We start from the raw sequence: 15,196 nt of genomic DNA on the forward strand, positions 1-15,196 counted from the left end.
CCATTAAGCTTGAGCTGCAAAAATAGAAACAATTGGGGAGGGAATTTAAGGAGAAAGGTGACCTGCATGCACACAAACAGCACAAAGTACAGGCCAGAAGGGTAAATAATGTGGTAAGAAAAGCAAAAGCAAATTATTAATGCAAGCTAAAGAGAATCCCAAAGAGTTCTTTTGATATGCTGCAAGTAAAAGAAAAAATGTATACGGCAGAATGATTTTAAGGAATGCCAATGGTAGGGAGGTAACTGAATCAGTTGAAATTGTAGAATTACTAAGCAAATACTTTGCAAGAGTATATCATCCAGGTGGTGATATTGCAGGAATGAGGGAACCAATTGCTTATATGGGAATTGAGGTGAATGAAATGGAGGCGAATAGTATATTATAGAACCTTAATGTGAATACATCTGTGGGATTGGATGGTATACCAGCTCAAGGCTTATTTAATTTAAGTCTCAGCTCTGGGTTAGCCATGAGAGGATGGAAAGATGGGAAAATAGTTCCATTGCATAAAGGAGACTCCAAGACTTCTATTGCAAATTACCGACCGATCAGTATATCAGCAGTCGTTGTCAGCGTGCTGGAGAAATTAGTCAAGAGCAAAATACAGGAATGGATAGATAGAAATGGAATACTGTATGAGGGGCAGCATGGTTTTGTGAAGGGTAGGTCATATCATACACTGACAACTGAATTAGATAATGGGTTTCCAGTGATATTGCTGGACTTTGCTAAGGCCTTTGACAGGATACCACATGGAATTCTAATCAGTAAATTTCAGCACATGGGGATGGATATAGGGTTGGTGAGATAGATAGGAAGGTGGTTGATGGAGAGATATCAGAGAGTAGTTTATTCAGGAGTATAGTCCAAAAGATGAAGGCCTGTGACTAGTGGTGTGCTGCAGAGTTCTGTTCTTGGACCATTGCTATTTAATTTGTTTATTAATGATATAGGAAAGGATCTGAGAGGAACTGTTCATTTATTTGTCAGTGATGCACAGTTGGGTAGAGCAATAGTGAATACACATGATGTCAAAATTTTGCAGGATGATTTGGATAGATTGGCAGACTGGACTAAGATGCCACATTAAACTTACAGATGGATGTCAGTTTAATGTGGCAAAGTGTAAAGTTATGCATTTTGGGATGAAAAGTTTAGCAGCAGTAATACCACATTGGTGGAACTGTACTCCAGGAAATTGACGGAGCCTGAGATTTCGGAGTGTTGGTGGATAGGAAGTTAAAGTTTAGGGGGCACATAGCAAAAATGGTTAAATCAGCTCATCAGATCACTTGGTTACTGAAGAATACTTTGATGAGCAGAGACAAGCAGGTTGTTGTTCCTCTTGATCGAGCCTTGATAAGACCCCATCTTGGGTATGTTATGACTACTGTGCCCAGATCTGAGTGCCAGGGTTTCTTCTTTATGGGGAGGAAGTAGAGAAGATCCAGAGGTGAGTGATCAAGATGGCAGCTGATCTATGGAATGACCCTTACAAGAAGAAGTTGAAGATCTGTGAGTTACAGAATTGTTGGATAGGCAAAAAAGGGGTGATATGATTCAGACATTCAAATTACTGAGGGATTTTTACAAGATTAATTCAGAGGAAATTTTTCAGAACAAATCTGGTTCTGAAAAATGTTTATTTTTCAGAACCAGATGGATGGTCCCTAGTTTTCAAACAAAACTAATGACCATCCATTGGAACTGGGCAAGAGTGTAGTTAGCAAGGGCGTTAGAACTAGGTTTTTTACTTGGAGAGTGGTGAATAAGCGGAATAAGCTGCCAGAGTAAGTTGTGAGTGCTGTGACTGTGATTGAGTTCAAAGCAAAGTATGATAGATACTGTGCAAATGCTGAATCATTCTTGACATGTTTGGGTCTTCCTCGATGAGTCTAAGGACTCCTTGGAGTTGCCCATAATAATAATAATAATAATAATAATAATCCCATTAGTACTAGTAATAATTAGTAATAATTTCATTATTTTTATGTAGTTTGATAGCGACTGTTATGAATTAAAAAAGAGTGAAACATAAAATGATAATAAGAGTCTACAATGAGTATAAAAAAATCTACAATGAGTATAAATAATGAAACAAATAGCCATTAATAAATGGCTATTGTTTCATTATTTTATTAGTGAGATTTAAATAAGATGAATGGAAAAGAAATTTTGTAACATTCACTTGTGATAGTGTGGGACAGAACATTAAATCATTGTAGGAAGCTTTCTCTACATGAAAGTTTGATGATAATAATATATATTAATATTTTTGTTATTATTAGTTATTATGTACATTATTTACTACTACAGATTGTATTGTAAATATATCGAAGTAATTTAGTGAATTGAAAAATTATGATTGTAATTTGAGGTTTTTTTACACATATACAGTACTAATGTACTATAGGTTGATCACACAACCTCTCATGCCTGGGCTCAACATTAAAAAAAAAGAAGAAAAAAGTTTGTTACAACATACGTACTTTTTTCTTTTTCTGGGGCATTTCCATAATATTAATTCATCATCAGGAGGTGTCCCACATTAACCATTATGCACACAATACCCATCATACTTCTGCTCCAACTCATTCACCAACAAAGCATTGATGGTAATTCACTGATGGGACTCTGGTAATTCATTCACTGCTGTCCAAGACAAAAATCTAGTCCTCATGTCTTTGCTAGCCATGCTGTTGCACAATTCCTTGTTCTCTCCCCTCTTGTCTTGAATTAAAAAATTTCTTCTTTGTCAGTCTGGAAAGTCTCCTTTTAGATCTAAATATTGAAATATAAGTGGATGACATAATGATAAAATTATTATAGAGTAATGGACTAACACATTAGGAAAAAATATTTATTTGTAGAATTTTTGGCTGTGTTTCTTATCCATTTTCAATACCATTGAAAAGACATTAACACAATAAGAACAACACTTAAATTGCTAGCATGTGACAATATATGCTATTGTCTGAGGATAACTGCAGGAGGATAACCCCATCTACAACCATTAAAATTCAAAGAAATGAATGTAAATAATTACTATATTAAGAAACATAGGAATGTCGAAAGTTTCTTAGGATTACTTCCCAAAAGTGGAAATGTTTCAGTCAGTCATTTCTGTTGTTTGTACTTTGAATGTGAACCTCACAACTTTTTATATAATCTTTCAACAAGAAGATAACTTTTCTGTAGGAGTTTAATTTTGTTCCAATGATTTTTATGCCTGGTTTGGATAAGGAGTGACTAGCTAAACCAGATTTATCAGACTCATTAAGTAAAATATACTCTTGATGTTCTTCTAGACAAATCTGAGCATTATGACCTATTTGCCCATAATAAGAAGGGAGATGTTTCTAGAATTTTAATTCCATGTGTTAAATGACTATCAGCGAAAATTGCAAGAATTCTTTACCGGATTGGCAGGTTTCTTTCCAAAGTCCAGTTCGTAAACTAAATTCCTTCATAACTCACCAAAATACACTATCTTTCTTTCTTATCCTGCAGTTTACAGGATAAGAGAGAGGAATCCACCTATGCATAATTTGTTGTTGTGTTAATATTATTGTGTTTAACAATGGAGAGGAAACCTAGCCAAAAATTCCATAAATAATAAATATTTTTTCCTACTGTAAGTGTTATTCTGTTACTTTGTGATTCTATCATATGTCCTCTTGTCTGTCTATCAACAAGACTTTGCAGCCCACATAGCTTCAACTTGAGGAATGCTTCGTATTCTCATAGAGAACATTCCCTGTCACCATCTTAGTAATTTCATGTGGATACTCCCCACCAATTTCGTATTTCCAAGGAACCCAGGCAACCAAATATGTGTGTAGTAGTCAAAGGTGATTACAAAGAAGAAACTTATTAATATTGGATTGGAAAATGCACAGATTGTGCTCTGTAGGGCATACATAAGAGGAAGGACTGTTCAGAAGGACAAAAATAAATTTGTCCTGTGAGTTTCAAGTTGAAGTGTGAAGGAATATTGTATGGCAGCTATGTGTGTTTTAGAAGAGAAGTTGATGCCAATTTTGATGAACCTCATCCATGGAAATATTTGTAAAATATGCAAGCAATCGAAACTGAGTATTTGTATGGAAGGAAACGGTGTAAACTGGTGAGAGAGAATCATAATCAGCCTAACTGCTCTTCTGGTATAAGCATTTTAAAGGAACTCATGGGACACTTACGCAAATCTGAGAATAGTATTGAATGATGGAGTTGTGATTTGCATAGCGTTAACTGCTGTTGCTGTTATTATTATTATTATTTTCTTACGCAATTCAATGGAATCAAAGACTCATTACAGAAGTCCATTAATAGCCATCATTCACATAGCATGAATCTCCTTGAACTCATTCACCTATGAAGCTGCCTCTGGTAACCCATTCATTGCCTTCCAAGCAAAGAAATGCAGTCCTTGTTCTTGCTAACCCCCACTTTTATACAATTTCCAGGGTAATCCCTTGTTCTTTCCCTTCTTACCATGTAGTAAAAAAAAAAAAAAAAAAAAAAAAAAAAAAAAAAAAAAAAAAACATGTTAATCCTATGGAACATGGAACTTTTTTAATAACTAACATGTTTCTATCACATCAACTTTTTTTCATCTATCAATTAGCCATTGTAATCCATCAACCTGTGTGCGTGTAGTAGTGATGTAGCCTTATAAACCGGGATAATAACAACCTCCTTCTTCAACATCTAGGTAATCAAGTGATCCATTTTGTCCACTTTTGCAACATGTTTGTAAAATTTATCTCCCTGTCCAGTCATCTCAGTATCCATGCAGTTCTATTAACTATTAATGTTAATTAATTATTAACTGTATACTGTATCATTAATTATTAACTATTGCTCTACCCAGTTTTAAATATCAACAAACTGGATGTGTTCCATTAAATCATTTCCAATATGTTAATGTACAAATTAAATAGACAAAAGTACAGAGTCCTCTTTTGTCAGTTGGCTTCTTTTCTATTCAACCCCATTTCCCTATTGTACTCTTTGATGTCTGTCTTTCAGCCACTTTCTTATCCATATTCCTAGCTTCATATTCATCTACATTTGCTCCAGTTTATATAACAGTGTTCCATGTGGTATCCTGTCAAATACTTTTGCAAAGTGTGCTATCAAGTAGCTATTTTCTTTATTCATTTGAATTGTGACTTTATTATAAAAATTTATTAAATTATTAAGGTAGGACATACCTCTCACAAAAAATGCTTCTCCCAATAGAATGACCATTTTTGAATTCTGCAATTGACCATCTTTGACAAATACTTAACTGCCACTCCTGGGCTTCAGTACTGCAGAGTCTGTAATTTTCTACCCCGGCCTTGGAGCCTCTTCTGTGCAGCAGAAGTATTTTGCTCTCATTCTACTTCCTTTGCACATTCACCTAATACATGGGCTGATATTCCATATAAACCCATGGGCATATTTGCATTAAGATTCTGCAATATCCCATGCACCTCCAATTCATCTGTCTCTCTTCTCACATCAGTTCCTTGTAAAAGCTGGCACTTTAATATCTTCACCTGAATGGCATACCTTTGCAAAGTGATTACTAATTAAATGAACTATGCATCTGCATCTCTTATTATCCTATCAGCACCACTCATTAAAGTTATCCTTCTGTAATCCTCCTTTGCTATACATTCCACACACACCTTTGCCATTCTGCATTTCTCTTACATAGCCAAATAACTCTGGAATTTTCTTTGATCTCTTGAGCTTATTGATCACCTTCCTTGCTTGCACTTTGCACTACTCATGAGATAGCTGATCACTATTTTTTATATATCTTCCATAACACTTTCCTTTCCAGATTCTTATATAGTGGTTCCACATCTTTGTTAATCATTGTTAAGGAAGATGAAATCATGGCAAGCTTTGCTGTTTTAAGGATATTTGTGACATAAGACTGAATGATATATGCACGTAAACACAAGTAAGATATTTAATTAACCAAATATTTCGGTCTAGAAATAGCAGCCCATCCTCAGTGGTATTACAAGAACAGTTTTAAAAAAAAATACAAGCTAGAATACTAACAATAGATCGTTAAAAATAGAACATGCCACGTGATGTTATATCACTAAGTATTAAGTATAAAACGGAATATTTTGAAGTAGAGACATGATGGGGAAAAAAAAAAAAAATTAATGAGTAATCTTGATTAGACTTTCCCAGATTTTTGATATAGATATAGAGTCATTACAATTCAGGTTGGGACGATGGAGCAAGGCCTCCATGCTTTCCTTGAACAAACGTTCGAACCTATAACCGAATCTATGTAAGAGGCGAGTCCAGGACCAAAAGATGCTGTGGTCAGTTTCAATCCCATGTTGAGCCAATCTAGACTTTTCAGGTTTGTTGTGAAGAATGGAGGATTGATGTTCTTGGATTCTTTTTTCAAGAGAACGTCCAGTCTGTCCAAAATAGGAGAGATCACAGTTGCAAGGAATTTAATAAACTCAAATTCCTTGCAAAAAGAGATAAAGTTGAGCGTTTGTCTTTAGGAGAAGGAAAATGAGAAGACAATTTGTTAATAGGTGAATACGTAGTTGTTAAATCATATTTCTTTAAAATTCTTGCGATAGGTTCTGAAATACCGGAGATATAAGGAATAGGCACTCAACGTATTGAAACTTTGTTGTTTTGTGGAGGATTATAAGAATTGAGAAGATGTTGAGTACTTTTTTTTTTAGAAAAGCCATTGAGTTTCATGTGTTGTTGGATAGTAGAAAGTTCTTTCTGTAGATAATCAAAAGTAGAACAATTAGTATTGGCTCTTCTGATGAGGCATTTTATAATTCCTGTTTTTTGACATGGATGATGGACTGATTCTTTAAGAATATAACGACCTGTGAACATTGGTTTCCTGTATACTGTAGTTGAAAGAATATTTAAAGGTGACTGGATGAGGAGAACGTCTAAAAAAGATAACTGGCTGCTTTTTTTCTATTTCCATAGTAAAGTTTATATGATGATGCAAGGAATTAATACTGTTTAAAAAAGAAGGTAAAGAGTTTTGGCTATGAGGCCAAATAGTAAAGATGTCATCTGTATATCTTACCTAAAAAGATGGTTGAGGGAAAATAGATGAGAAGAGGACTTTTTCTAAATGTTCTAAATAAAAGTTGGCTAAAGCAGGAGAAAGAGGACTTCCCATGGCCGTTCCTTCTACTTGGCTGTAAAATTTATTTTGACATACGAAATATCCAGAATGTATTACGAAATCAAATAGTTTTATAATGTCTTGAGGAAAGATGTCAGCAAATAATTTTAAAGTTTCCTTGAGAGGTACATTGGTATATAAAGATTCTAATATCAAAGCTAATCATAAGATCTGTAGGTTGTAATGAGACATTTTTTAATTTTTCTAAGAAATCTGAGGAGTTTTTTAAAAAAAGAATTAGAGTTGCCAATGTAAGATTTCAACAATTTAGCTAGATATTTGGCTATACGGTAAGTAGGAGAATCAGTACAATCTACTATTGGATGAAGAGGATAGTCAATCTTATGGATTTTTGGAAGGCCATAAAATCTAGGAGGTCTTGCAAAATGAGTTTTAAGTCTTTTAATTGTGTCTTTATCTAAACTGATGACTTCATCTAAGAGAGAATTTAATTTCTTTAGTTGTCTGTTGGTTGGATTATAATCAATTACTATTGGGCCTCACAGCAAAAACTTGGTCACTTGGTCAGACTATAATAAATTTAGTTTAATCTTTTATCCAAGTGTGTGCAAACAAAATTTGCGCCTGAAAGTAGTTTCAGGACTGGGGTAAAGTGGTACAACACCAGGCAACTCCTTGCAAAACTTTCAACATCTTTCTCTAAATCCAGAGTAATTTCATAAAAAGGTGGCACACCGTTTGGCAGCTCCTATAGGAGGAGATGACCTTACAAATGCTTCTGCCTGGTATCTCCACTTTGGCCTGGCTCCCACTGAATAGACCTCAGTAAAGGTCAAAACTAGTCTGGGTAGTGGCCCTTCCCTTAATGCATAAATGCATAACATTATACATATCCGCAAGGAGATGTGTTTTGCATTATGGGAGATACTGAGATAGGAGTGTCGGTAGCTTGCTCCACCTTTGCAAGGAGTTGCCTGATGTTGTACCACTTTATCCCAGTGCTGAAGATACTTTCAGGTGCAAACTTTGTTTGCATACACTTGGATAAAGGATTAAATTAAATTTATTCCAATCTTGTATTCTATTTCCAATTTTTCCAACATTTTGATCACAGCTGCTTATATATATATATATATGTACAGATTGGTCTATAATTGGAAACTGCTGTTTTCAAACCATGCTTGTGGAGAGGTATTATTTTGCTTTCTTTCCACACCTTAGGAACCTTACCCACTGCAAGACTCGTTAAATGACCAGGACAAGGTCATTTTCCTATAGCCTTATTAACATCTAACTCAAGCAACACTTGATATCCTCAGTCACATTAGTCTTTCAGCATACTGATTAAACCAATGCTACAAATGTGGTTTTTATTGTCATTGTAATGTGCCATCCAGTTTTTTCCAGCTTTACTGGTAGCTTTGTGAACAAAGACTTTCAAATCTCACACAGTTGTTTGTCTTTACTTTCAGCAGTTGTAATTTCATGCTGCTAAATTTCCTTATGTTGTTCATTCAATATTTTCATAGTATTTCTTTCTTTCTTATGCCTTTACCCTTCCCAAACATTATGGCTTTTTCCAATGATTTATCTGCTCATCAATATCTTCTGCTTAAGAATCAGTATTTTCAAGGAACATTCTGTGTTTATGTTCTTAAACCCCCCCCCCTTGTTGGTTTCGCTCTCCATGCCATTCTTAGTAGTCTCCTCCACGTTCATAATTCAAACCAATGAATAAACTTTTTTTTCTTCAAAGAAATGTAAATTCTGTTTTTTCTATAAAGATTGTTTGAACTATATGACAACCAAATTTCTTGGTTATCTCATGTAGGAAGGCTTATGTGTTCATCGTGCATGTTGATTATTTTTAACAGTATAGATGAGAACACAGACTGATAAGAAAATAACTATATATTAACTTATTGCTGATATTTTGCTAGTATTCTATCCAGCACAAAAACAGTTTGTCACAGTATGCGAGACAATCACAGTCCGGTATAACAATGGGACTAATATGAACAATTGTAACGTGCAACACAAAGACTAAAGTACTAATTAGGTGATATCTATGTTGAAGGGGGGGGGGGGGGAGAGAGGGAGAGAAAGTAGGTATAAGTTTGGTCTTAAGATGACTGTCTCCCAAATCTTTGGCAAATTTATACAGCCATATTTGTTGAGGTTTGGAGTATGTTTCAAGCCTTCTGCTGATTCCAGGAACAATCTCTCTCACTTGTAAAACCTTCTGTGCACTTTTATTTTTTTTTCCAATCGATCCTGTGTGCAGGAATATCTAAAGCATGGTCTGCTAGATCTGACTTGCCATGGTAATAGTGCTGAATATATTTTTTATGTTCACCAAGGTGAATGTCCACAGTTCTTCCTGTGTGTCCATAATAGGCTCGATGATACGAAAAGGGCATTTCATGGACTCCTGGATGTGATAAAGGAGAGATTCTGTCCTTGGGTGAATGGATGAGAGTTTCCAATTTCACATACAGTGTGTAGTTGGTGTTTGTCAAGCACCCTAGATATCTTTTCAGATGTGCCTTTAATGTATGGGATAGTGACAGTTTTGTTGTAGTCTTCTGTGGTAGATACTGGTGTGTGTGTGGGGGGGTGGGGGATTTCTGGGGAGCATTTAGTATTTTGTCTATCTTATGAGGATTATAGCCATTGGCCAAGAATACATGGTGTAAGTGAGTGAGTTCAGCAGTGAGAGCAATGTCATCGGAACAAATCACACTAGCTCTATGGGTTAGTGTTTTTAGAATACCATATTGTTGAGATGGTAAAGAAGAGCACACAAGGATCAAGAGTTTTGGATCTGATCCTCTGATTCATTAGAGGATATGATTGTTAGTGAAGTTTTGCATTTCCCTCCAGTTGGTGAGACTGATCATGAAGTGATCACCCAGATTGTGGCTAGGCATATGAAGACTTCTCCGAGGAAAGGATATACATGGAATTACAAAGCTGGTAATTCTGAAAAACTTAGGCAACAGCTTGGAGCTGTGGCATGGAATGAGACGTTGAGCAGTAAGGAAATAAATGCTGCTTGGGAAATGACAAAGAGATACATAACAGCATCAATCTGTGATTGTATTTCAAAAGGCTGAATAAGACGGCATAAAAGGGATTGTTATGTCTTGTGTCTTCGTCCCTTTTATGTTATATATACTCTGCAGTTTCTATTATCTATCACTTTAGGACATCAGCTATTCCATTGCCGATGAATTTATAATTGTTTATAAAACGACTGTGCCAGCCAGCAACTGAATTCTGATACGCAATTAAACAACTCAAAATATTAAAGTGATCATGTGATTTGCAGTCGTGGTTCCCCCCTTTTTTATGGTAATGGATTCCCCCTTTACTTATGCAGGTCCAAAAGTTTAATAAGTGGTATTTCAAATCTCAGAAAACGACAGACTCATGAACCTTGGGTTAAAGAAATACATTTATTTTAAGCACTTGCATATATACATTTTATGTAATAATTTCAATACTATAGAGTCTGAACTCCTCCCCTTTTAAGTTAAGATATCCAAAATTTCTACTCCTAAATTTAATCTAACAATCCCACACTCTCTTTTGTGTTACTATGTTCAGACTCGGTTAATCCACACAGAGTTACTCAATTCCCACATATAAAAACAATACATGCACATAGTTATATACAATCCTTGTGTAGAGCATATCAGACGTATTCCGTCTTGTAATTTAACATGGGATAATATTCTTATTTATGCTCAGGCTTTATCCTCCCCCAACCTAGTTAATATTCAAGCCAATTTCTAACATAATATCATAAATGTTTCTTCCAAAATAAACAGTTCGAAGGTTTGGTTCCTTTCTCAGCATAAGCTTAGAGTGGCACTAGCTTATTAGACATAGACAGATTAGTCCAAAAACAGTTTTTTATGCATTATATGAAAGTTAATTGTGTGGAGCTCCTTAATTCCCTGGTTCCTATTCCTTCTTTGGTTACTATTCAAAATGAGTATGAAAATTTGTACCTTACCATTCTTGTCTTTTCACAGAGTTGCTGAGACTTCCTTGATTACACTTCCGTGTTTTCTTACCACATATTCTCATGGCATCTGTGACTTACTTCTGTCATCTTCGAAAAGTTCACCTTTCACTGACTACACGTTGGCATAACTAACCAACGGCTCTTTACTGGAATTCCGACCTCATTCCTTCGGTGACTATACTCGGCACGGCACGTACAGCAACCGGGAGATTGTTGCTGGGTTCCGGCGGCAACTTCTGCAGTTATCCATGACTTGGATCAGGAATGCAGGAACAGAAAACAAGAGAGCGATTGAATCTCACGCCAGACTGTATATTGTAAATGCGAGCGCCCTCTCTCGATGACTACGTCATGTTCATAGCAGCGGCCGATTGGTCACTGCAACTCCGAACTGTTTTGACATGGCTCTAATACATATATCATTTTATATACATCTAATAATAACATTTCAGTACTGATACATAATTTTCCCTTGTTAATTTTTACACAGACATTATCAACTTTAATTATGGGCTTCTCAAAATCACTTAATATCTGCAACTAAAGATGGTTAGACATACTTCTGAGTGAGCATATGTACACTATCTTTTTAGCTTTTCTTCTGGAGGCATAAGTATGTCCTTATCCTTAGATCTAATCGTTACCATATGTTGGGTCGGAAGTAGGATGACTCACCAAAAGTGAATCAGCACTTTTTCCGACACAACAGGATGAATATGGGGATTAAGCATGAAATCAAGAAGAAGGCACTTTAGAGGGAGCACAAGATAATTAATAGTAATAATCAGTTGAATGAAGAGTATAAAGAGCAGACTAGGAGAGTGACTCAGTTGGTAAGGACAACAAAAGTTCAATACAAGCAGAAATTAGCAAATCAGACCAAGAAAAATCCTGTGATTTGTTTCAATATGTGGCAAGTAGGCAGAAGAATGATATTAGTTGAGGTATTCAATGAGCTGTTCATCAAAATGTTTCATCCACAGTGGGAAATCAGTAAATTAGGCGAAGAGAATGAAATGAGAGAATGTAAAAATTCGATGTTGCCAAAATAAATTATCTAAAAACATCGACTTTTTACAGTAGGAATTCACCCAAATTTTCTTGTAAAAATGTATATTTTAACCATCTATGTAAAGCTATTTGTATAAAGAGCAAAATAAGCCCAAAGGGAATTAACTCACTCATTGTTTAAGAAGGGATGTAGAAGTATTGAAACCAAGAGCATCACCCGAAATTCGGCATGTCTTTTGAAAATTGTTCGCAAGATCTGTCGCAGGTGACCTTCAAAGTCAGTATTGAAAGGGTGTGGCGCTAATCAAAAGGAAAGGCCTGTAGGCAGGATTAAGGCAGTAAAGGGAGGAAGTAAGATTGTCAGCGAATATTCGAGAAACATTATCCAGGGTTCTCAAAACTACTCGCAAGACTTGCACGGGGATGCTAAACGTCCTAAAAACTTAATTCAAAGTGCAGGGACTCTGGTGTTTAAAAAGGTGTTGGTTCGGAGATGAGAAGGGCTTCCTTTTCTTCATCCTGAGTAATCCATCCATGAGAGATCGAGGACCAGAGGTGCCGTAAGTTCCGGTGGGGTAGATGGAGAGACCTGTCCACTGATAGTCATTTCAGTCACAGCCGAAGATATCCGGAGGCAATAAGTTAAGGAGAAATCTTGCCGTATCGGTCCTGAAGTCGAGTAAGCGCACAACCTGACCTACGCAGAGATCCTTCGTCGGGCAGTTCAAGAAGCCGGAAAAGCCTACCCTATATCCCACCAGCTGCCGCGATTATTCATCGGTGCCCTGTAACACTTCGAGGAAAATTCTAAAACACAGAACGGAGGAGAGAAATCCCCCCCCCCCCCCAAGCACCGGAATAAGGAAAAGGACGGAAGACACATGCAAGATAGGAAGAGACCCATGTGAGTCTATTTATTCATAATTTGTTTGTGATTTAAGAAAGAATTCCCTATCAAACTGTTAAATTGTCTAGTTTAAGGAGACAGTATTTAGAGTGTTAACATTTCTCATAAAAGTTTGTAATTGCTAATGAGTGAAACATGAGCGCAGTTAATTTCCCTGGAACAAAATATTGAGCTATTGAAATTTCTTTGATTGATTATATGTGTACTTATGATTTAATTTTATGATCGAGTATGTTCCTGATATCATACGATTGGAATGTTTGAAACTCAATGAGGTGGATTGTATAAATATTATTGCCTAGATTATGATTAAGTACTTGAAAGGAATGTGATTCTGAGAGATATATTTGTATTTGTGTATGTTGTATTTTGATAGATACTAAATTAGGAATGTCAAGTGCACCTAACGAATTCATGTTATGTGTATAACTTCCTGATGGTTGTAATATAAAGTATGCTGTTTGAAAGTCTGAGTAAGTGCGAAAGATTATATTGTCCTGCTTGGTCACTAAACTGAAGCAGTTTAGCGACTAAGCAGGACAGGTGAATGGCTATGAAAAAGGTAACATTAAGTTGTGTATCAGGGATATTATCTCAAAAAAGGAAAGCCACTAGTGGTGTTCTGGGGAATATTGTTGGATAGGTTTAACTGGTGATATACAATGCTGGAACTGTCCGTTCACTGTTGCAAAGTATAAGCATATGAAATTTCATAGGCAACTACAGGATGCAAAGTATACTCTTGATAGAGAAATTTTGGAGGAAGTTTAGGAGCTAAGAGACTTTGGAGTGGTGGTGGTCAAGGAACTGAAGTTCAGAGGTAACATTGCTGAAGTTGTGACAATGATGCAGAGGGCCATAACATGTAGAAATAAAGATGTTCTGTTTCCATTGTATAATACTTTGGTCAGTCCTTGTATGGATTATTGTGCACTGATTTGGTCTCCTGGTTTTCATGTTGATGAGGATATACTGGAAAAAAATGCAGAGAAGATTAAGGTGGTATCTGGTCTTTGGGATGTGGAATGTGAAGACAAACTGAGAGAATGAGTTTGCAAAGCCTTGTGAATAATAAGAAGAGAGGGGATATGATTGAGACATTTAAGTGATAAGTAGGTTGTTACCAGGTTAATGCAGAAGAAATATTTTGTAGAATGGGGAAGTGGTTGGAACATGAGGCCATACCTTGAAGAATAAGAAGGGTATGAGCATGGACATTAGGCATGGAGGGTGGTTGGTGAGTGTAATGTATTGCCTGATGTCTTTGTGAATGCACATACATTGAGTTTAATGCCCAGTTTGTGTGTAAAATGTTTGCCTCCTGCTATGAGTCTTTTGACTCCATGGAGATCTAATGTTAATAATAATAATAATGATGATATTTTTTGCAGTCTTTGAGAATTGTGGAAACAAGTCATTTTTATATACTAAACAAATATAATTATTTGATATTATTAAAATCACCTAATTATGTGATCTGTAGAAGGAGCAAACATCCTCTTATTAATCCCCCCCCCCAGTTGTGTTGAAGAAATCTCTGCAGAGGAATTAACCATTCATTTATTCTGAAACTATAGTTATAGCAAGTTATAGTGAGATAAATAATTATTCTGTCTAGTACTGGACTAAAGAAAAGCTTAATATTATAAAAATGTTATGATATTTGTATTAATTTGTTTCAATGGTCTAATACTCAACCAATTATTATTATAATGTAGGATCTTCCTGCTCTTTTGAAATTACTTGAAAATGCTACTGGCCCTTTGGAAATACATCGAGGCATTTTAGACAGATTAAATCCACTCTATCTTACTGAATATGTAGTACCCTCCAAGAAACATGCAGAAACTCTTAGAAAGGAAATCCGTACTCTTGCTAAGTAAGCTGAATCCAGAATTTTGTATTTAATCCAAAGAGAAAGATTTGTTTTTGTGAATTAAATTACGATGGGAGGGGGGGGGATGTCTGGAAAGTTCTGATAAACACCTAGAACAAAAATGATATTAAAGCAATTGACATAACCACAAGAAAAAATAATATAAAGAAAAATATTACATATAGAAAAAAAATATTACAAATACAAATTTGATAT

General features: G+C 35.7%; 1 protein-coding gene across 1 annotated transcript in view; it reads left to right on the plus strand.

The window, feature by feature from the left end:
• Nucleotides 1–15,196, plus strand: part of LOC150095284 (laminin subunit alpha-1-like) — a 1,249,242-nt gene that overhangs the window by 773,152 nt on the left and 460,894 nt on the right. The window contains exon 42 of the mRNA XM_090410638.1: nucleotides 14,823–14,983. Within this exon, the coding sequence (XP_090266764.1) occupies nucleotides 14,823–14,983 (161 nt within the window). The remainder of the gene's footprint in view (nucleotides 1–14,822; nucleotides 14,984–15,196) is intronic.

The sequence above is a fragment of the Typopeltis vanoorti genome, chromosome 20 (assembly GCF_054136105.1).
Source record: "Typopeltis vanoorti isolate ZY-2024b chromosome 20, IOZ_Tvanoo_1.0, whole genome shotgun sequence".
In the NCBI taxonomy this organism is placed as follows: domain Eukaryota; kingdom Metazoa; phylum Arthropoda; class Arachnida; order Uropygi; family Thelyphonidae; genus Typopeltis; species Typopeltis vanoorti.